This window comes from Aegilops tauschii, chromosome 7 (genome assembly GCF_002575655.3).
Source record: "Aegilops tauschii subsp. strangulata cultivar AL8/78 chromosome 7, Aet v6.0, whole genome shotgun sequence".
NCBI lineage: Eukaryota > Viridiplantae > Streptophyta > Magnoliopsida > Poales > Poaceae > Aegilops > Aegilops tauschii.
Window position 1 is genome coordinate 332,647,850 of NC_053041.3, and position 22,755 is coordinate 332,670,604.

Genomic DNA, 22,755 nt, shown 5'->3' on the forward strand with positions numbered 1-22,755 from the left:
GGCCGACCTCACCTTCGACTCGGGGGACCACCCCGCAACCACTGCTGGCTCGGGCGCGCTCCCGATGCTGTGCACACCCACCATCTGCAATGTGGCAGTGACCAAGACCCTCATCGATGGCGGAGCTGGCCTCAACGTGCTCTCCATTGAAGCTTTCAGCTTCCTTCACGTACCGTACGGCCGGGTCCACCCCAAAAAGCCTTTCTCCGGAGTCGGCAGCGGTTCCACTAGCCCCCTGGGGCAAATACGCCTCCCGGTCACCTTCGGTACCCGTGACAACTACCGCACCGAGCTTATCGACTTCGACATCGCTCGCATCGGCCTCCCGTACAACGCCATCCTCGAGTACCCTGACCTGGCTCAGTTCATGGTAGCGACCCATCCGGCGTACAACCTCATAAAGATGCCAGGGAGTAGCGGCGTTCTCACCGTGGCCGGGGACACCAAAGAAGCCCTGACGGCCCTCAAGCTCGCCTTCAGGGCCGCCGCGGCATTACGCCCGGCCGACGGAGCCGCCCCGGGGGCTAAGGGGGCTATGCCAGCCAAAAAGAAACAGTTGTTCACTAAGGATCGGGCCGAGACGAAGCAAGTGCCGGTTGAGGAGGACGGGGCCTCGGAAGCCACCTTCACCATAGGCGCCGACCTTGACCAGGAGCAAGAAGAGGCATTGGTGAAGTTCCTGCGCACGAACAAGGAGGTATTCACCTGGGAGCCCAAGCAGCTGGTGGGGGTCCCAAGGGGGTAATCGAACATCACTTAAGGGTGTGCCCCAATGTGCGCCCCGTGAAGCAGAAGGCACGACAACAGTCTACGGAGAAGCAGTCCTTCATCGTCCAGGAAACCCGCAAGCTGCAGGCGGCGGGTGTCATCCGTGAAGTCCGGTACCCAGAGTGGCTGGCGAACCCCGTCGTCATGCCCAAGAAAGGTGAGAAGGAACGCATGTGCGACGACTTCACCAACCTCAACAAAGCCTGCCCTCAAGACATGTTCCCGCTTCCGCGCATCGACCAGGTCGTCGACTCCACCGCCGAGTGCGACCTGCTATGCTTCCTAGATTCTTTCTCGGGTTACCACCAGATCAAGATGGCGGTGGAGGACGTCGAAAATACGGCCTTCTTGACCCCTTGTGGGGTGTACTGCTATACCTGCATGCCGTTTGAACTGTGCAATGCTGGGGCGACCTTCCAGCAACTGATGCACATCGCCCTGCGCCAGTAGCTCGGGAGGAACACTGAGGCCTACGTCGATGACATCGTGGTAAAATCTCGGGAGGCAAGGACCCTCATTCAGGACCTGGAGGAGACCTTCGCTAGCCTGCGCCAGGTGGACCTGCGGCTCAATCTGGAGAAATGCGTGTTCGACGTCCCCTCCGGCAAGCTGCTAGGTTTTCTCGTGTCGCACAGGGGGATCGAGGCGAATCCGGAGAAGGTCAAGGCGATAGAAGACATGAGTCCGCCGCAAACTCTCAAGTTAATGCAAAAGCTCTTGGGCTGCGTGACCTTGTTGGGGCACTTTATCTCCAAGCTGGGGGAGCGCGCCCTGCTGTTCATCAAGCTGATGATGAAGAAGGGCCCGTTTGAGTGGACCCCGGAGGCCGACCTGGCATTTCAAGACCTCAAGAGATACCTGACCAGCCCGCCAGTGATGGTACCGCCTCGTCCCGTCGAACCCATGGTGCTCTACCCGGCCGCCACGCCTCACTCGGCCAGCGTGGGCGGTGGTGGGCGTCCGGGAGGAGCGCCAAGACAAGGGCCCGCCGCGCAATGCCGCACTTTCAGTGGGGACAATGCGGCACCAAGACGGCGCCACTAAAGCCTTAGCGACACTGGCAGATGATCAGGCCCCACGAGACAACGTTCCTGGGACTGCGGTGGCCCCGATGGGTGACCACGCTCCTCAGGTCCCACGGCCTCAGGAGGCGTCCCAATCTCCGGAGGCCTCGGGCTCCATCGACGCTCCCGCTGTCATCGAGCACCCGGTGTACTTCGTCAGCACGGTGTTATAGGACGCAAGGGCACGTTATCCCATGCCACAGAAGCTTCTACTCGCACTCCTACTGGCCTCACGCAAGCTGCGTCACTACTTTCAAGGCCACCCTATTAAGTTTGTCTCAGCCTACCCACTGGAGAGAGGGTGCTCCGGAGCCCCAACGCTGCGGGAAGAGTCGCCGACTGGAACATCAAACTGCAGGCGTTTCACCTGGAGTTTAGCACAACCAGGGTCATCAAGGGAGCCGCCCTCGCTGACTTCGTGGCGAAATGGACCGACGCTCCGGAACCTGAAGCGGGTGAGAACCGATCCCTCTTACCAGGAAGTGAAGCGCCAGATGGCTGGGTCATGTACTTCGACGGTCCGTTCACGCGCCAGGGCGCGGGGCCTGGAGCTGTGCTCATCTTGCCCACCCAGGACAAGCTCTACTATGCCATGTAGCTCTGCTTCCAGCAGGGCAAGAAGGTCTCCAACAACATCGCGGAGTATGAAGGCCTCATCGTCGGCCTTAAGGTTGCGGTAGCCTTGGGAGTGAAACGCCTCACCATCAAGGGTGACTCGCAGCTCCTCGTCAACTTCTCCAACAAGATATACGAGCCAAAGGACAATCACATGGAGGCATACCTCATGGAGGTATGCAAAATAGAGAAGCAATTCTTGGGCCTAGAACTGCAGCACGTGCCCCGCGACACGAACAAGGAGACCGACGAGATCGCCAAGAGGGCGTCCAGACGCGTGCCTCAGGAGCCTGGCATCTTTGAACAACGACTATTCAAGCCTTTAGCAGCCCCTCTGGCTATGGGATCGGCGCCACCTCGGGAGGGGCTTCCCCCACCACCAGCCTCGGGGCCCCCTGCCTGCGGTCCAACCTTAGGAGCACGCCTGCTCCTGGCGCTCGAGCCTCAGGAGGGGTGCTGGACCGAAGAGTTCAGGGCGTACCTGGTGCAAGGAACATTGCCAGAGAAGGAGGAAGATGCAGAGCGCGTGGCCCGGCAGGCTACTGCGTACTGCATTCAAGACGGTGAGCTGTATCGAAAACGGCCGAACGATGTTTCCTTGTGGTGTATCTCCAGGAAGCAGGGATGCGAGCTGTTAGCTGACATACACGGTGGGGATTGCGGGCATCATTCGTCGTCGCGCACTCTGGTGGGCAAGGTGTTCCGTGGCGGATTCTACTGGCCCACGGCGCTCAACGACACAACCGAGCTATTGAGGTCTTGCGAGGTATGCCAGTTCCACGCCAAGCAAATCCACCAGCCTGCTCAGGGCCTTCAGACCATTCCGCTCTCTTGGCCATTCGCGGTCTGGGGGCTGGACATTCTGGGTCCGTTCCCTCTACCGCTACCTCTACATCACCATCAACAAGTTCACCAAGTGAGCAGAGGTGGAAGCCGTCCGCACCATCCCAGCCGGTTCCGGAGTCAAGTTCATCAAGGGCCTCGTAAGCCGGTTCGGAGTCCCTAATCACATCATCACCGACAACGGCTCGCAGTTCACTAGCAACCTCTTCAAAACATATTGTGCTAACCTTGGAACGCAGATATGCTACGCCTCAGTGGCACACCCCAGAAGCAACGGCCAAGCTGAACGCGCCAACGCGGAGGTCTTGAGAGGCCTCAAGACAAGGACCTTCAAGAAGAAGCTCGAGGCTTGCGGCAGGGGCTGGCACGATGAGCTCCAGCCTGTGCTCTGGTCAATCCGCACCACCGCCACCAAGCCAACGGGCGAGACTCCTTTCTTCCTCGTCTATGGAGCCGAAGCGGTCCTCCCTCATGAGGTCAAGCATCGCTCCGCGTGGGTCTTGGTGTTTGACGAGGAGCGCTAGGACGCCATGTGGGGGATGGACCTCGTGTTGGGGGAGGAATGCCGCCGCCAAGCCTCACTCCGAGCGGCAAGGTACTAGCAGGCACTGCGGCAGTACCACTGCTGCAGCGTCCGCTCCAGGACGCTTGAGGTGGGGGATCTCGTCCTGAGGCTGGTGCTATCTAGGGAAGGGCTGCATAAGCTCTCACCCATGTGGGAGGGCCCGTTTAGGAATGCCCGCATCTCCAGGCCAGGCGCCGTGCGCCTGGAGACGCAGGACGGGATCCCATCCAGAACGCCAGGAACATCCAGCACCTCCGGAACTTCTACCCATGAAGCAAGGCCCAGTGCCTATGAAGGTATCCGCCCATGACACTCTCACATAATAATGAGTGGCCCCGGAGTCTCCGAAGTGCCGCCATCGGGCCTCGAGCTCCCTCCCACGTCCTAGTGGCAGCACTTCGCTACACGCTGGTGAGAAGACTAGACTAGGTGCCGGACGCGGCTGTTCATTTGCTTCTATAGCTGGTTTGCAACATTTTTAATGGAATTTGGAGTTCTGGTGCTCTTTTCAATTGCTTGGCTGGGTTTCCCCTTTCCTCTTCTTTGATCTCTTCTTCGTTTTGCGCCAGGGAGGACGGCAGTTGCCCGACGCTCTCCCTCGTGCGCCTCGCGCGGGGGCTACTGGGCAGGTGTGTGCGTGCGCTGGGCTAGCCTAAACCACGGACACACCCCGCCAAAGCCCTGTCGCTCCTGATCTTCGGCTCCCCTGATCTTCGCGAGGCGCCCTCGATTGAGCTCGTGATTGGCGGACCCTCCTGAGTCCGTGCCCCACGGGTACCGCGACGCGGTGCATTAGGCCATGATTAGCCCATACCCGAGGCCTCGCGTAAGGAAGGGTAAGGCACCCGACGGACGCCCTAACGGATTCTGCAGCCTTGTGACACCCCCCGAAGTCAACGGCCCCTACGTCAATAACGAAGGGGCCTCACCAGGTGCCAGAGGACGCGCCCTCACAAGACAGGAGCCTACCCCGGGTGCATCAAGCTAAGTTATCTTTCTACGTCTACATGAAGCACGAATACCACAACACAACACAGGAACAATAAGCATGACATAGCAGCACGAAAATCACGGTTCATTACACGCCCTCGCAGGGCCCCATACCTGTTTCTTGAAATGCAGGAAGAAAGGAGAGGATGGGCAAAAGAGGCACCCACGCCTGCAGCAACTCACGAGGGTCGGCTCCCAGCGCCCCCCCCCCCGACTCAGCCGGAGCCCTCCTCGCGCTTCACCGGGGCGTGGCGACGGGTCGACCCGCCACCATCCTTGAAGCGACCCCGACGACGTGGCGGCTGGTTGTAGCCGCTGCTGCTGGATCTTTAGCCGGAGGAGGAGCCGCCGCTGCTGGATGAGCCACGGCCGTCGCCGAGGGCGAGTTCGCCCTCACCCTCGTCACGGCCGTCGCCAAGGCCAAGCGCATCACCGCCGCTCCTGTCTTCGGGGCAGCACCCTGTGCGGCGACCATCTTCCCCGAACACCCTCACAAAGAGGGTCGTGGCGCCGTTGTACTTGAAGTGGAGGGTTCATCGCCAGCTCAGGCCGCGCGCGCGGGCAAAGGTCTGCCAGCCGCGGGCCAGGGCCACATTGCCCATGACAGAGACCTCCACCATGACCCATGAAGCCTTGCTGCAGTAGCCGTCGGCTTCCAGCCAGAGTCCGCCAGGACCCGTGGCCGGCAACTCGCCGGCAAAGCAGCGCCCAAGCTGGAGCCAGGTGCCAGCCGGGCTCTCCGACCACATGACGAACTCCGGCAGCGCATCCGCCGAGTGGAAGAGTGGCCGGCGAGGCCGGGCAACCATGGCGCACCTCCCCTTGTCAGGAGGACCGCCATGTCTCGGGCGACTCCCGTCGCGAGAAGAGACGCTGCTACAGCCACCAGGGACGGCACCGGACCCCGAAGAAGTCTGCCCGTGCCCCCGAGGAATAACAGCCGAGGTCACGGCGTGCTTGCGAGGGCGACCACGCCCCCTTTTGGGCGGGGGCGAGCCGGTCCCCTCCTGGCAGGCCTTTCCTTTCTCCGCGGCCGAGAACCTCCTCGTTGGCGCCATGGGTACCGCGGCAAGATGGCGAAGCAAGGAGGAAGAGGAAGGAGCGCGTAGCGAGAGGAAGGAGATGAGCAACGGGGGCTTTGCCCCTCTCCTCATTTATAGCCAGAAGGAGGTCAACCGCCGGCCTCCACGATCACACGCAATGATGGTTTTCCTCTGCATGCAGCAAGGTCTCGTCAAGTCGGGAATGGTTGCCGAGGCAACGTGGGGAGGCGGAGGCGCCCATGTCCTGTTAATCGCCACGCGTCGACAAAGGCCGCAGGTGGTTGGGGCCCGTGGCGCTCCGCACTTGCCCTTTGGCTTCGCCTCGAAGCCGAGTCCGAGCGCGCCTTGGGCCCGGGGGCTACTGTCGGTGTCCTGGGAATGTGGGTACCCAGACTTGCCTACCTGCGGCCCACGGCGTGGCTCCACCAGCGGCCCGGTACGGCCTAACTTCAGCAGCAACAGCTCAAGACCCTCGCGAGGGGCCAAGTCTCGCGAGGCGGACGACACGAAGACCTCCCTGGTGGTGGCCTCGCTAGGCTGGCTCCCAAGGAGCAGAGATATCAATGCAAGGGGCACCTCGCGAGGTTCGGATGACGTGAGTTGTGACGACCAAGGCCAGGCAGGCGCCAGCAGGCCCAGTGTACTGGTTTCCTCTTTGGTGCTAAAGAGGCAAGCGCTGGCGAGGAGTCCCGAGGCATCAGGCAAAGGTTTCCATATCGGTGCAATGAGACCAAGACCAGCAGGACGGTAGGATGGAGGTCATCGCGGAGCCCACGGTAGCGTCACCACCAGAGCCTTTGGCAGGCGAAGACTACTTTTGTTAGGATAACTTGTACTAGTTGCCCCCCTTCAAACTTGGCCGTTGTGGGATCCCTTCCCGCCTAACATTTGGGAAGAGGACCGGGGCCTCTATAAATAGGACTAGCCACCACAATAGGGAGGGACTCCCCTTGGACGGATCATTCGGATCTCCCTCACACACATCAGCTCACCGAGCACAAGAACACATCTCCGCTGGAGGTTGTTCATCCCTTGTACTAGTTCATCCGTAGCCTTCGAGGCAATCCACCACCACCACACTGGAGTAGGGTATTACACCACCACGGTGGCCCGAACCAGTATAAACCCCTGTGTCTCGTGTTCCTTTGGTTCATCGAGCTAGGCCGTGAGGTCGTTGAGCGAGCGAACTAGCGAGAGAGAGAGAGAGAGAGAGAGAGAGAGAATCCTTCGTGCGCACCCCAGAGTTCGAACCTTACAAGGGTTTTCCGGAACCCAGATTCCGACACTCGCTCGTTTTTTTCTTCAGAAATGACTAAGTCCCTGATTTGCTATGTCATTTATGCATGTTTGTGTGACCATAACTTTGTGCATATTGTACCGATGATGATGATCTATATATGTATATCCATCTACTCTTTGTGCTCTTAATGATGGTGGTTGTTGCATTTAGGTTAGGGTTCTTCTACATGTCATAATCTCTGTCGCAAAAGTGCTTGCTGATGTTAAGTGCTGAAACTATTAAAATTGCTCTTTTGTTATTTTTGTGTGGTTTAATGCATCTGTCATATGAGCATCTTGTCAACATGTGTTTGGTGATTTTTTATGTCCTCTTCCTGCTGGTATTTATTTCATGCCATCATATGTCCTGATGTGAGTGCCATGAGATTGCAAACCTGCCTAGTCAATGTTGCTGATTTCATACTTGTTAATTTCACCAAGTTAAAACTGTCTGTTATAAAACTTGTCAACTTGTCACGATGTTTGCCACTAATCCATTGCTCATATGCATATGATTCTTTGATGTGTATTTCTCTATGTTATGTGTAATTTGATCACATGCCCTTGTATGCCATGTATACTTGCTGTAGCCTCACTTAACCTTGCTCTCAAGTTGTCATCATGCTAAATCTGTCAATCTGTTAACAGCATGTTCTATTTTGCAAAGCTCATTGTTATTAATCTATGCATCTTATAAATTCTGCCAATGGATTAATTGGAAGTGTATCATTTCTAATATATGCTCATGTCCTTTGCATAATTATTAGAATTGTTATGCTTGTTGTTATGTGCCTCCAAAGTCAGCATCATAAGTCTGAGAATCAGCTTATTTCATGTTTGCATCTTCTCTTGATGAATGCCATTGGTCTAGAGGTTATATGGAGATGTTTAGTAACATGTTTTGCCACGTATAACCTGTACTTTCATGCCATGCTATTTGTTTCCATATTATTGCACTGTAGAATGTTTGTTTCATGCCTTGAACCTGTCATCATGTTAACTCTGCTCACATGTATGCCCTGTTTTTCACCAAGTCCTAATCTGTGTTATAAAGTTGCTTGTTGCATGGATCATAATAGATTAATATTGATGCCTATGAACCTTAAACTTATATATATTTGAAGCATGTAATCTGTACTTCAAGTGCATGTCATGTTTGTGCCAATCTTGTTCTTGTAGCTTGTTGTTATGTTGCTTGCAAGATGCCTAGTTACTGTTTTGGGCATATTGTGTCTTAAACTTGTTTCGTGTGTATGTGTTGAACCGTGGCTCCGTTTGGAGATGATCTATATGAAACTTGCTTGGTTTTGCATGTAGTTTCATCATGTAATGTTGCGTCCTCGAGTTGAGTATGTGTGTTTGATGTTTGTATGCATTTTGCATCAATGCCATGTTTAGCTTGTTTTGCATCAATGCCTCTTGTATGATATGAGTGTTTGCTTTTTAGTTTGCCACAATCATCCTTGCTGTAAACACCTTTTGAGAGGGACACACATTAATCATGAATTTATTAGAATACCCAATGTGCTTCACTTATATCTTTTGAGCTAGGTAGTTGCTCTAGTGCTTCACTTATATAATTTTAGAGCACGGTGATGGTTTTATTTTGTAGAAATTGATGAACTCTCATGCTTCACTTATATCATTTTGTGAGTATTGAAACAACATGGTAATTTTCTTAGGTTATGAATTTAGTCCTAATATGATAGGCATCCAAGAGGGATATAATAAAAACTTTCATATAAAGAGCATTGAATAGATGAGAAGTTTGATTCCTTGCATCTGTTTTGAGATATAAAGATGGTGAGATTAGATTCATGCTAGTGTGTAATTGTGGATTGGTAGAAATACTTGTGTTAAAGTTTGTGATTCTCGAAGCATGCACGTATGGTGAACCGTTATGTGATGAAGTTGGAGCATGATTTATTTATTGATTGTCTTCCTTATGAGTGGCTGTTGGGGACGAGCGATGGTCTTTTCCTACCAATCTATCCCCCTAGGAACATGCGTGTAGTAGTTTGTGTCGATGGCTAATAAACTTTTGCAATAAGTATGTGATTACTTTGACTAATGATGAGTGCATGGATTATACGCACTTTCACCCTTCCACCATTGCTAGCCTCTCTAGTACCGCACAACTTTCGCCGGTGCATTAAACCCACCATTACCCTTCCTCAAAACAACCACCATACCTACCTATTATGGCATTTCCATAGCCATTCCAGGACATATTGCCATGCAACTTCCACCATTCCGTTTATTATGACACATACCATCATTGTCATATTGCTTTGCATGATCATGTAGTTGGCATAGTATTTTTGGCAAGGCCACCATTCATATTTTTTATACATGTCACTCTTGATCATTCCACATCCCGGTATACTGCCGGAGGCATTCACATAGAGTCATATCTTTTGTTCTAGTATCGAGTTGTAATCCTTGAGTTGTAAAGTAAATAAAAGTGTGATGATCATCATTATTAGAGCATTGTCCCATGTGAGGAAAGGATGATGGAAGCTATGATTCCCTCACAAGTTAGGATGAGACTCCGGACTTAAAAATATATAAAAATAAAAAAGAGGCCAAAGAGCCCAAAGTAAAAGAAAGAAAGAAAAGAGGCCAAAGAGCCCAAACAAAAAATTAAGAGAAAAGGAGAGAAAGGACAATGTTACTATCCTTTTTACACATTTGTGCTTCAAAGTAGCACCATGTTCTTCATGATAGAGAGTCTCCTATTTTGTCACTTTCATATACTAGTGGGAATTTTTCATTATGGAACTTGGCTTGTATATTCCAATGATGGGCTTCCTTAAATCGCCCAAGGTTTTCATGAGCAAGCAAGTTGGATGCACACCCACTTAGTTTTCTTTTGAGTTTTCATACACTTATAGCTCTAGTGCATCCATTGCATGGCAATCCCTACTCACTAACATTGATATCTATTGATGGGCATCTCCATAGCCCGTTAATATGCCTAGTTGATGTGAGACTTTCTCCTTCTTCTTGTCTTCTCCGCAACCACCATATTCTATTCCACCTGTAGTGCTATATCAATGGCTCACACTCATGTATTGCGTGAAAGTTGAAAAGGCTTGAGAACATTAAAAGTACGAAACAATCTCTTGGCTTGTCATCGGGGTTGTGCATGATGAAATATTTTGTGTGATGAAGATAGAGCATAGCCAGACTATATGTTTTTGTAGGGATAACTTTCTTTGGCCATGATATTTTGAGAAGACATGATTGCTTTTTAGTATGCTTGAAGTATTATTGTTTTTATGTCAATATTAAACTTTTGTTTTGAATCTTATGCATCTGAATATTCTTGCCACAATAGGTAAGATTACATGGATAATTATATTAGGTAGCATTCCACATCAAATATTCTGTTTTTATCATTTACCTACTCGAGGACGAGCAGGAATTAAGCTTGCGGATGCTTGATATGTCTCGAACGTATCTATAATTTTTGATTGTTCCATGCTATTAAATTATCTATTTTGGATGTTTTATATGCATTAATATGCTATTTTATATTATTTTTGGGACTAACCTATTAACCTACAGCCCAGTGCCAGTTTCTGTTTTCTTCCTTGTTTTTGAGTTTTACATAAAACGAATATCAAACGAAGTCCAAACGAGCTGAAACTTTACGATGAATTTTTATGGACCAAAAGAGAACCCCAGAGCATCGGAGCCAGGCCAGGAGGTGGATCGAGCGTCCCCTTGACGTGAGGCTGACGCCAAAAATTCCTATAAATCCCGATACCCCCAGAAAGAAACCTAGATCGGAAGTTCCGCCGCCTCAAGCCTCTATAGCCACGAAAAGCGAATCGGGAGCCCGTTCTGGCACCCTGCCGGAGGGGAAAACATCACCGGTGGCCATCTTCATCATCCCAGCGGTCTCCATGATGAGGAGGGAGTAGTTCACCCTCGAGGCTGAGGGTATGTACTAATAGCTATGTGTTTGATCTCTCTCTCTCTCTCTTTCTCTCTCTCTCTCTCTCTCTCTCTCTGTCGTGTTCTTGATTTGGCATGATCTTGATGTACCACGAGCTTTGTTATTATAGTTGAATCATATGGTGTTTCTCCCCCTCTACCTTCTTGTGATGTAATGAGTTTTACCTTTGAGGTTTCATTATTATTGGATAGAATTCTATATTGAATTTGAGAGCGCTTGATGTATGTCTTATGTGGGATACCCGTGGTGACAATGGGGTGTTCTATTGATTCACTTGATGTATGTTTTGGCACTCAAATCGCGGATTCCCGAGGTGAAATTGGGGTAATCTATGCATAGGGGTTGATGCATGTTTTCGTCCTTGTTTCTCCGGTAGGAATCTTGGGGTACTCTTTGAGATTCTTTGTGTTGGATTGAATATTATGAATCTGAAGTTGTTTGATGCATATTGTATAATTGACACCACGAATACTTGTGGTGACATCGGAGTATCTAGGTGACATTAAGGTTGATTGATGTGTGTCATATGATGTTATTTTACCACAGACTCTAGGGTTGTTTGTGATACTTATAGGAATAACTCAATGGATTGATCGGAAAGAATAACTTTGAGGTGGTTTCGTGCCCTACAAGCAATTTCATCTTATGTTCTTCGCGGTAGGATCTTTGGAGTGACTCTTTGTCGCACATTGAGGGATTGCCATATGTTTTAAAGCATTGCAATATCGTTTTTGCTCAGTTTTGTTACTTGCTACCTTGCTATTTTTATATTTTCAGATTACAAAAACATATATCTACTATCCATATTACACTTATATCACCATCTCTTCGCCGAACTAGTGCACCTATACAATTTACCGTTGTATTGGGTGTGTTGGGGACACAAGGGACTCTTTGTTATTTGGTCGCAGGGCTGTTTGAGAGAGTCCATCTTCATCCTACACCTACCACGGATTGATAAAGCTTAGGTCATCCACTTGAGCGAAAATTGTTACTGTCCTACAAAACTCTGTGCTTGGAGGCCGAACACGAGTCTACAATAAGAAGGTTGCGTAGTAGACATCAGCCACCGCTGTTGAGGATATAGACCTTAGAGTCACCCGCCAGGAGGGGCCGGGTTACTCTAATGGTCATTACCAGAAGCCCGGAGCCAAGCTTGAAGACGATGGGCCGGAGATGGGCTTAAGACCCGGATATGGCTTAAAGCCCGTAGTTACAATCGTTATTATGGTAGAACTTGTAGTGCAAGGCAAGTATGATTGAGAGTCCGAGCCGGACACTCTTATGAGCCGGCCGGGATTCTGAGGGCTGCTAGGCGTCAGCCTCCCTATATAAGGGGACGACCCGGCAGCGGTTTGAGGACAAGAACAATCTCATCGAGAGCCGGGCATAGCAGTTTAGCTCCCTGGTGATCGTAACCCTAATCAATACCACCTCAACTGGACGTAGGCTTTTACCTTCACCGTAAGGGGCCGAACCAGTATAAACCCTCGTGTTCCTTGTCCCACATTAACCCCTTCAAGTTTCCTAGTTGCGATGGCTCCACGACTAAGTCCTAGTTCGAGGACATCTGCCGTGACAATTCCACGACAGTTGGCGCCCACCGTGGGGCCAGCGCACGGTGGATTTGAGTTCTTGAAGGGCAGCTTCGAAGGGCTCAAGGGATATGTTGTGGGCCAGATGACCAAGAGTCGTCGCGGCAAGCTCTACATCGACGATGCAAACTGGGGCCCCGACGCCAGCTCAATTGAGTACGGGTACCGGGTCCCCTTCGGTGGAATTCATGTCTTCATTGGCAAGATTGGTGAACCGGGCCCTAAGCCGGGTCTCTGCGCCGATCTCGTCGAGACGGCTCAGCTTGCGCGACCCGCCCGGGCCCGGCCTGCCTTAAGGCATGCTTTTGTGGGGTGTATCCATGGAGGACTCTCTGATCGATCTGGATCTGGTGATGAGACGGCCGCCGGTTCTGACGGCGAGTCGGCCACCGATGAGTCAAACTCGTTGTACCAACTTCAGGATGGTAGGCTCATGGGTTGTTCCGATGGTGACAGTATTCCGGACCTGTTTGAGCCGCCAAATCAGGTTGGAGTTTTTATGGCTGGTGCGCAGCCTGTTCAGAACCCCGCTGCTGGAGCGGGAAACCCGGTGCCTTCTCCGGCTCAGGTGCTAATGGATCTCACGGACAAGATGACGGCCCTGTTAATCGCCACGGTTGACCCGGCGGATCAAGCTCGGCATGACGCGGAGGTGGCGCGGGTAAAATTGGATCTAGTGAAGGCTAAAGAGGATCTTGCAGCGGAAGGGATCAGGCTGGCTGCGGAGAGGGCGGCTCTCGATGCCCAAACTCAGCTGATCCAGGCGCAGTCCTTCCAACTCATGATGGATCAAAACGCGGCCAATGAGGTCCTGAGAAGGAGGCATCAAAAGGCCCAATCTCGACTCCCTCCGGTTTACGATCCACGCAACCTCTTCAACACGCCAGGTGCAGGGTCTAGCAACCCGCCAGGGGTCATAGCGCCCGGGTCTGGACCCCTTATTCAGCCACGAGTGATGGGGCCTCCCCAGGTGCCCCCTGCCTCGCCTCAGCATGTGCCAATACCTCCGGGTCATTATAATAACCCGCTGGAGAACATGGTCGCTGCGGCAGCACGGCTGGCGGCTCTACCAGTTGACGGCGACTCCCCGATGGCTATTGAAACCCGCCGGGTCAGGGAACTCCTTCAGACAGCATTGGCGCAGCAAGAGGCGTACTCCTACAGCCGGGACAGGATCCACTCGACCCCTCGTCCAGGCCAGAGCCCGAGTTACAGCCGGCACATGGTCTCAGCAACCGGCTCAAGTAACGTCCGACGCCATGACCCGCCCCCTGGCCATGGCCCGGCTCATAATGGAGCCTTTTATGCAGCAGACCAAGCACGGCAAGAGGCGGAGCAAGTGCCTCAATTGACGGCTTACCAGACCCCCCCGGCTTATCCGACGACTTCCATTGATGTGGGTATCCCTACCAGGACCGGGGGAGTCCCTTGTTTAGTGCTAGCTATCCGTAATGAACGTCTACCTAAGGATTTCAAGGGCCCTAGGAAGGTGCCTAACTACACAGCCGACTTACAACCCGCAGCCTGGATCGAGAGTTATGAGATGGCTATGGAGCTGCTAGAGGTCAGTGAGGCGGCCATGGCCAAGTATTTTACCATGATGTTAGATGGGACTGCCCGCACTTGGTTGAAAGGGCTACCACCAAATTCCATTGGGTCTTGGGCTGAACTGAAAGCCCGGTTCATCCGAAACTTCAAAGATACCTGTAGGCAGTCTATGTCAATTGTGGATTTGACTAATTGTAAGCAGCAGGAGGGTGAGTCTACGACACATTGGGTTCGCCGGGTTAAGGAGATCATACACTCGTCAGACAAGATGGATGCCGGCTCAGCGGTTTTAATGCTGGAGCAGAATTGTCGTTTTGTGCCCCTGAAGATGAAACTCGGGCGGCTTAAGCGCGACTGCAGTGATATGGGTACACTAATGGCAGCTCTTGTCAAGTACGCCGATTCTGATGGTACCAAGGATCCCCCTTCAGATGATGAAAGGACAGGGAAGGGAAAGAAGAACGGCAACAGCAAGGGTCCTCAGTTTAACCCGGGGAACCAAGGGGGAGGCAAGCGCAAGGCAGATGGCAGCCTAGAGTTTGTGGCCAACGCCAGCGCACAAGGCAATAACCAGCGACGCAAGGGGAGGCCCCCTCCCCGAGGCGGCGGGTCAGGACCTTCACTGGAGCAGCTGTTGAATGAGCCTTGTCCGAGGCACGGCTCTAGAGAGAAGCCGGCGACTCATCTATGGAAGGATTGTGCAATCATGAAAGCCTTTAAAAACTACAATGGCCCGGGCGGCAGCTCAGGCGCCAGCGGCTTTCATGGCCCGGGGGCGGCTCAAATTCCGGTCCACAGAACGGCCAAGGGGGCTTTAATCAACAGTCTGGCCAGGCTCATCAACAGCAGCAGGGGGTTATCAGACCAATCCAAAGCAGCTTAGCGGTGGACAGTATCATGTGTTTACCACTAGTTTGTGCAAGCGAGATCAGAAGCTTCACAAGAGGGCTGTGAATGCTGTTGAGCCGGCAGTTCCACGCTACTTGCGGTGGTCTGAGCAGCCTATAGTATGGAGCAGGGAGGATCACCCTCCCCGGGTGGATAACCCGGGCCACTTGGCATTAGTGGTGGCCCCTCAAGTGGGAGGATATAAGTTCACAAAAGTGCTCATGGATGGAGGCAGCAGCATCAACATCCTCTATTATGAGACTTTCCGCCGTATGGGGTTGGTTGATAAGAACCTCAGCCAGTCCAACACTATCTTTCATGGTGTAGTACCTGGTAAGTCGGCTTATCCAGTTGGCAAGATCGAATTGGAAGTGGCCTTTGGTGATGAGAACAATTACAGGGTGGAGAAATTGACCTTTGAGGTGGTCAAGATAAGAAGTCCATACCATGCTATATTTGGATGGCCGGCTTACACCAAGTTTATGGCACGGCCGTGTTATGTATACTTACAGCTCAAGATGCCGGGTCACAATGGGACCATTACGGTTCACGGCAGCCGGAAAGTGGCTCTGGTGTGTGAGGAAGGCGATGCGGCTTATGCAAAGTCTGTTTGTGCTACAGAGGAGTTGAAGTTCTACAAGGACAATGTTGACCCAATAGATATGACATCTCTGAAAAAGCCAACTACGGAGAGTGAGCCGGCGATGAAATTTAAGTTGGCTGATGAAACTAAGCTTGTTGATTTTGTTCCAGGTGATTCATCTCAGCAGTTTAGCATCAGTGCCAATCTGGATCCAAAATAGGAAAGCGCGCTCATCGAGTTCATCCGTGAGAATAGGGACATCTTCGCATGGAAACCTTCTGACATGCCAGGTGTACCTAGAGAACTCTCTGAGCATACTCTCAATGTTGATCCGAAATTTAAGCCGGTCAGACAGTTCCTTCGGCGGTTTAATGAAGAGAGGCGGAAAGCTATTGGCGAAGAAGTGGCCCGGCTCTTGGCGGCCGGGTTTATCGTTGAAGTCTTTCACCCAGAGTGGTTAGCTAACCCGGTGCTCGTACTCAAGAAGAACGGCACCTGGCGGATGTGTGTGGACTACACGGACTTGAACAAGGCTTGTCCGGCTGATCCTTTTGCCCTCCCCCGTATTAATTAAATCATTGATGCTACGGCAGGTTGTGCACGCTTAAGTTTCTTGGATGCTTATTCCGGATATCATCAGATTAAGATGGCAGTTAAGGACCAGGAGAAGACGGCGTTCATCACTCCCTTTGGAGCCTTCTGCTATGTGTCTATGCCCTTTGGACTCAAGTGTGCACAGGCGACTTACCAGCGTTGTGTACAGAACTGTCTTCATAAACAGATTGGGCGCAATGTTCACGCTTACGTGGACGATATTGTGGTTAAGTCAATAAAATAGGAAACCCTGATAGATGATTTAAGGGAAACCTTTGATAATCTCCGGGTCTATAAGATGATGCTTAACCCGGCCAAGTGTGTCTTTGGTGTTCCTGCAGGCAAACTCTTGGGCTTCTTGGTTTCTGACAGAGGCATCGAGGCTAACCCGGAGAAGATTAAGGCCATCACCTCCCTGGCTAAGCCGGCGTGTATAAATGACGTTCAGCGCTTGGCGGGTCGCATCGCTGCTTTCAGCCGGTTTATAAGCCGTTTGGGTGAGAAGGCCATGCCCTTATATCAGTTGATGAAGAAAACTGATAACTTTGTCTGGAATGATGCACCTAATACCGCCTTTGAGGATTTGAAGAAGCAGCTGGCAGAGCCCCCAGTCCTTGCTGCTCTGGTTGATAAGGAGCCCTTACTACTGTATGTGGCGGCAAACGCACGAGCCGTCAGTGTGGCTATTGTGGTGGAGCGCCAGGAGGAGGGTAAGGAGCATCCGGTTCAGTGGCCGGTTTATTATGTCAGCGAAGTGCTTATCGAGTCCAAGCAGCGGTACCCGCATTGGCAGAAGCTGGTATATGGTGTATTCATGGCGAGCCGGAAACTTAAACATTATTTTCAGGGTCATCCCATCACTGTGGTCAGTTCTGCCCCTCTTGGTGATATCATTGAAAACAGAGAGGCCACAGGGAGAATTGCTAAGTGGGCTATAGAGCTTGGACCTCATGGTCTCAAATATGTGCCATGCACTGCTGTTAAATCTCAGGCCTTGGTGGATTTCATCAATGATTGGACAGAGTCACAAGTGCCCGAGCAAAAGCCGGATAACACGTATTGGACTATTCACTTCGATGGGTCCAGGCAATTGGAGGGTTCAGGGGCTGGTGTTGTATTGGCTTCCCCTAAAGGTGACAAGTTCCATTATGTGCTACAATTGATGTTTCCTTGCACTAACAATGCGGCTGAGTATGAGGCCTTGCTCCACGGTCTTCGGATGGCTAAGGAGATGAGCTTGAGCCGGGTAAGGTGCTTTGGTGACTCAGACTTGGTGGCTCAACAAGTATCAGGCAAGTGGGACTCTAAGGATCCTCTCATGGCGGCTTATCGCCGCGAGGTTGATACAATTGCTGGGCACTTTCAGGGCTACCAAGTAGAGCACATTGATCGCAGGAAGAACGAGGCGGCTGATGCTCTAAGCCGGCTAGGCTCTCAGCGAAAGCCGGTGCCGCCTAACACTTTCCTGGACGTCCTGTATAACCCTTCGGTTAAGTTGCCTACAGAGGAAGACCTGGCTGTTCCTGACCCGGAGGCACGATTGGTGGCGGCTCTTCATGTCATACCAGACTGGACAATGCCATATCTGGCTTATATGACCCGGGGCGAGTTGCCTGAGGATGAAACTTTGGCCAGGCAAATAACCCGGCGGGCTAAGTCAATGATCATTATCGATGGCGAACTACATCATCGCAGTGTTACGGGAGCATTTCAGCGTTGTGTCTCCCCTGAGGAAGGTCAAGAGATCTTGCGTGAGATCCATGAAGGGGATTGTGGCCATCATGCCGGCTCAAAGTCCCTTGTGGCCAAGGCTTTCCGTCATGGTTTTTATTGGTTGACGGCTCATGCTGATGCAGAGGACTTGGTCAGTAAATGTGATGGTTGCCAGAGGTTCTCACGACGGGCTCATGTACCGGCTCAGGAGCTGAGGATGATCCCAATCACTTGGCCCTTTGCGGTCTGGGGGCTTGATATGGTTGGGCCTTTTAAAAGGTCCAAGGATAAGAAGACCCACCTCTTGGTGGCAGTGGATAAGTTCACAAAGTGGGTGGAAGCTGAGCTAGTTAGCAAGTGCGATGCAGCCACGGCGGTTCATTCTATGAAAAAGGTGATTTTCCGCTTTGGCTTTCTACACAGCATTATAACTGACAATGGCACTAATCTCTCCAAAGGCGCCATGGAAGAGTTTTGTCAATGAGAGCATATCCGACTCGATGTTTCCTCAGTGGCTCATCCGCAATCCAATGGTCAAGCTGAGAGAGCTAATCAGGAGATTCTGAAGGGCATCAAGCCCCGGCTTTTGGTCCCTTTGCAACGGACGCCGGGTTGTTGGGTGGAGGAATTGCCCTCCGTCTTATGGAGCATCAACACTACTCCTAATAGGTCTACAGGCGTTATGCCTTTCTTCATGGTTTATGGAGCAGAAGCAGTCCTCCCCAGTGACATCCGTCATGACTCACCTCGCGTGGCGGCTTATGTTGAGACGGATAATGAACAGGCGCGCCAAGATGCTCTTGACTTGTTGGACGAACAGCGTGATGTGGCAGCAGCCCGTTCAGCGATTTTCCAACAAGACCTGCGCCGTTATCATAGCCGCCGGGTCAAATCCCGGGTCTTCCAGGAAGGCGATCTCGTGCTCCGGCTCATCCAGGATCAACCAGATGCACACAAGTTATCCCCACCTTGGGAAGGGCCCTTTGTGGTCAGCAAGAACTTGCACAACGGGTCATATTACCTCATTGACATTCGGGAGCATAAAGATTCACGTAAGTCGGAGGAGGAGAACCGTCGGCCGTGGAACATAGCTCAGCTTCGGCCTTACTACACTTGAGCCACCGGTTCTCGTGGTGTACATATTTCTCTCAGCCATGTATATATTATGATAAGCAATAAAGCAGGACCTCTGTCCTTTTTTCTCCTCCAAATATGCACGTGTTGTTTTTATTATAAGATTACATGATGACTTAAAGGAGGATCCGGCTTATAATCGTATTCGAATCTAGCCATAAACAGAAAAGTCACTTGGGGGCTTCCTGTTCAAACATGGGTCGTATTCGAACCAAAGAGAACATAGCCGTCGATACCCATTTGATTGGCAAAGTGCCGAGCTCATTGGGAGGTTACCTTTGGTCATATTTGAATCATAGTTTAACCCCTCTGAGAACCGACGTGGATCGTATCCGAATCAGCGTCGTTAAACAATTCTTAAAATCACTTGGGGGCTTCCTGTTCAAACATGGGTCGTATTCGAACCAAAGAGAACATAGCTGTCGGTACCCTCTTGATTGGCATCGCCATACCCACTGGGGGCTATATGATCGTATCCGAATCTTAGCTTAACCCCTTTGGGCCGGGTCTCTGGTCGTATTCGAACCGGAAGCCCCTAAGTTCTTCTGCTTTGTCACAAGTTTACTCTGATTATGTCAAGATGTGTACGGCCGGGTTTCACTTTGCCGGCTTAACTTTGGTTTACAGTGTTAGTTGAACGTCATGGGCATCATTAAGGCAAGTAAATCGGAGTTAAGATACCAACCTTGTTACCCGGGTTATCTAAGCCGGAAGTATGCTCACAGGCTGCTAAGTATGTTATTACGGTTGTGTTAAGGATATAATTAAGGGCCAGTCTTTTTTGATTCATATTCCGGGTTATCTATCCAAAACACCTGATTCTCAGGGCGGTAAGCCGCCTCGAGACTTGTGATTTGCCTTTCTATGCAGGATACTTAAAGACACCTCTTTGAGGTTGAGAAAAACAAAGGGATAATTATGACCCGGAGAAACATCAAAGAGACAACTTCAAAAGACCTTGGCATTCAATACGTGCACGATGGCACGGCAGTGATAGACTGTTGCACCTACTCTATTACAAAACTCATCAAGTCTAAAAAGGGTGGAGCATTGTTTGGTAACTAAACCGCCAGCCGAGTTACGATGCCCGCTGAGTGGAAGTCTCCGGCTCGTTCCTATCCTCTCCTCCGGCTGATCCCAAGACCTGGAAGGTTGATGACTTCCAGTCGATGCCGCTGAGAGCCTCGAATTGGGCCTCTTCGTCAATTAACCCGGCCGGGTCAATCTCCGGGGCGAAGGTGTGCTGACGAGCCGGCGGGATCAGATTGAGGGCTTCATAGCGAGGGGTTGGAATCCTCTGATTCTCCGCGTCATAACCCGGCTGGTACTTGGTCAGATCTGTGTCGTTCCCGATGAGGGTGGCCACCGGGCGTACAGCCTTCACGCACGCCGCGAAGTCCTTCTGATCGAAAGCTGAGCCATCTTCCTTCAGGCTTGGATAGCCAAGGGCGATGTCCGCCGGGTCTAACTCCGGCAGGAATGCCTTGGCCCGGCTCAGCGCGGCGATGGCTCCGGCTCTTGCAGAAGCCCATCGCAGCTCTTGCATCCGCTGAGGCAGAACGGCGAGCCGGCGCAGGACTTCTGCCAGGTGAGTCGGCACCTCGTTGGATAGGGCCACCACAGCTAAGGCACGCTGTGACCCGGTGTAGAGCTGCTCCACCAGGGTATACACGGCCTTTAGCTTGGTGACCACGCTCTGGTTGAGGTTGGCACTTCTGGGACCTGTTTAACAGAATCAGGTAAGTCGGCGACAAGGATGAATCATGAGATGTAAACATTCTAACATTGGTGAAAGCTGGTGAGGCGACTTACCGAAGATGGCGGCCACCATTTGGGAAACCTGGCGCTTTAGGCCGGAGAGTTCGGCGGTCTTCTCAGAGAGAGACTTCTCCGCCTGTTCCGCCCGGGTCACCAGTGCGGCCTTCTCTTCGGCCCAGGCTTTCCACTCAGCATCAAATTTTGTCTTCAGCTTCTCTTGAGCGGCGATGCTGGATACAAACTTGGCGTTTGCCTTCCGGGTCTCCATCTCCTGCGTCTTCAACCGGCTCTTGAGATCCGCAAGGTGCGCCTCTAGCTTCTTGCCAACAGCCTGCATAAATTTCCGGGTTATTAACAGTCATTATATAAGTCCCAAGTGTTTTCCAAGCAAAGACACTTGGCACTTGGGGGCTAATGCATATTGAACGTATCTATCTACATACTACCGGCTCAATTGAGTAAGCCGGAACCTAAGTCTACAACATATTCAATCATAAGTCGTCGACTTGGGGGCTAGCATGGCAAAGGTAACTATGCAGTAAGTAAGAAGATAACAGAAGGATACCTCAGATTTTTGCTGGATCTGGTTTACCATGGCGACCTCGGCGTCCCGGCTCTTGTGTACTTGGCTGATATAGCCAGAGACGAGCTCTCCAATGCTCAGGTTGGTGTAGCTGGAGAGGTCCAGATTCGCCCGGTGGGGCTGCAGCAATTCCCCCTTAGCGGAGCACTTGGCTAACACGGTCGGTCTCCCCGGCTCAACAAACTCCGTCCGGGTGATTACCACGTCCGGGTCGTCTGTTGGTGGAGCTGAGCCGGAGGCCTCCGGGTTAACCGAAGCTTCGGTCGTTGCCTTGTTAGTTGGGGCAGTGGCTTCAGGTGCCATGTCCATTGGAGTGGTGGCTTCGGGGGCGGAGGCGGCTGGCGGTTCTTGAGCCGTCACCTCCGGTTCAGGCAAATCCGGCACTCCGGCTGATCTGGTCTTCTTTGCTCTTTTGGTGAGTTTTGCTTGGGCACTGAAAGGACAAAAGTGTTAAGCACACAAAGAGTAAGTACAGACAAATATAATGTAAGATGGTTGTCATTACCCGGGCGCAGTCTTGAAGGTCGGAAGACTCGACTGCATAGAGTCGCCCGAAGAAGGGGAGGTCTCCTGATAATTGGAGTTAGAAGAATTGAGTGGCTGACGGATAACACCCGCCAACGGATGAAAAGGGTACAAGTGAGAAAAAACCTCAGTTCGACGCTTCCTTGTTGCGTCGGGTAACCCGGCGGAGAGGTCGGTGTCCTTGTTGGTCCGGGTGTAACGCCGGCTTTCATGAACCTGTCGCTTCAAAATAAATTGAGGGTCTTGGTAAGCTAAAGGATGTGAAAAACTTACTTTCCGGGTTACCCTTCGGACTTTCAGCTGTGGAAAGGGCTCCGAGTCGGAGGAAAGTGACATTACCTCTTCAACCACCGGGTTACTGGCGCCGGTGTCATCCTGTCAGTGAGCAAGTGTTGATAATGCGGACAGCAACAGACAACAGATACAGCAAAAATTTAAAGGTTTAGGGGTTACCTCTGACCCGGAGCTGTCGCTTAATTGCATCAACTCCGAAGCAGTAGGCCTGCTTCCTTTTTTGCGAGGGGCGGCTTTCTTGGCGGCTTTCTTCGCCTTCCTGGCCTTCTTGGCCGCCTCATGGTCATATTTGACCCGCCAGAACTTATCATCAGCCTGAAAAATACAATGATGAATTCTTAAAAACGGTTCAAATGAAGGGTATATGCAGAAGAAGATAAAGAGTTAAATCAGCGGCTTACCGCTGGGGC

At 51.7% G+C, this 22,755-nt stretch overlaps 1 protein-coding gene across 1 annotated transcript; it reads left to right on the plus strand.

Annotated features, from left to right (window-relative positions):
• Window positions 1–2,601: 2,601 nt before the first annotated feature.
• Window positions 2,602–5,207, plus strand: LOC109778438 (uncharacterized). The gene is made up of 2 exons (XM_020336993.1): window positions 2,602–3,313; window positions 4,978–5,207. The coding sequence occupies exons 1-2, from the start codon at window positions 2,602–2,604 to the stop codon at window positions 5,205–5,207; spliced, it is 942 nt and encodes a 313-aa protein (XP_020192582.1).
• Window positions 5,208–22,755: the final 17,548 nt, after the last annotated feature.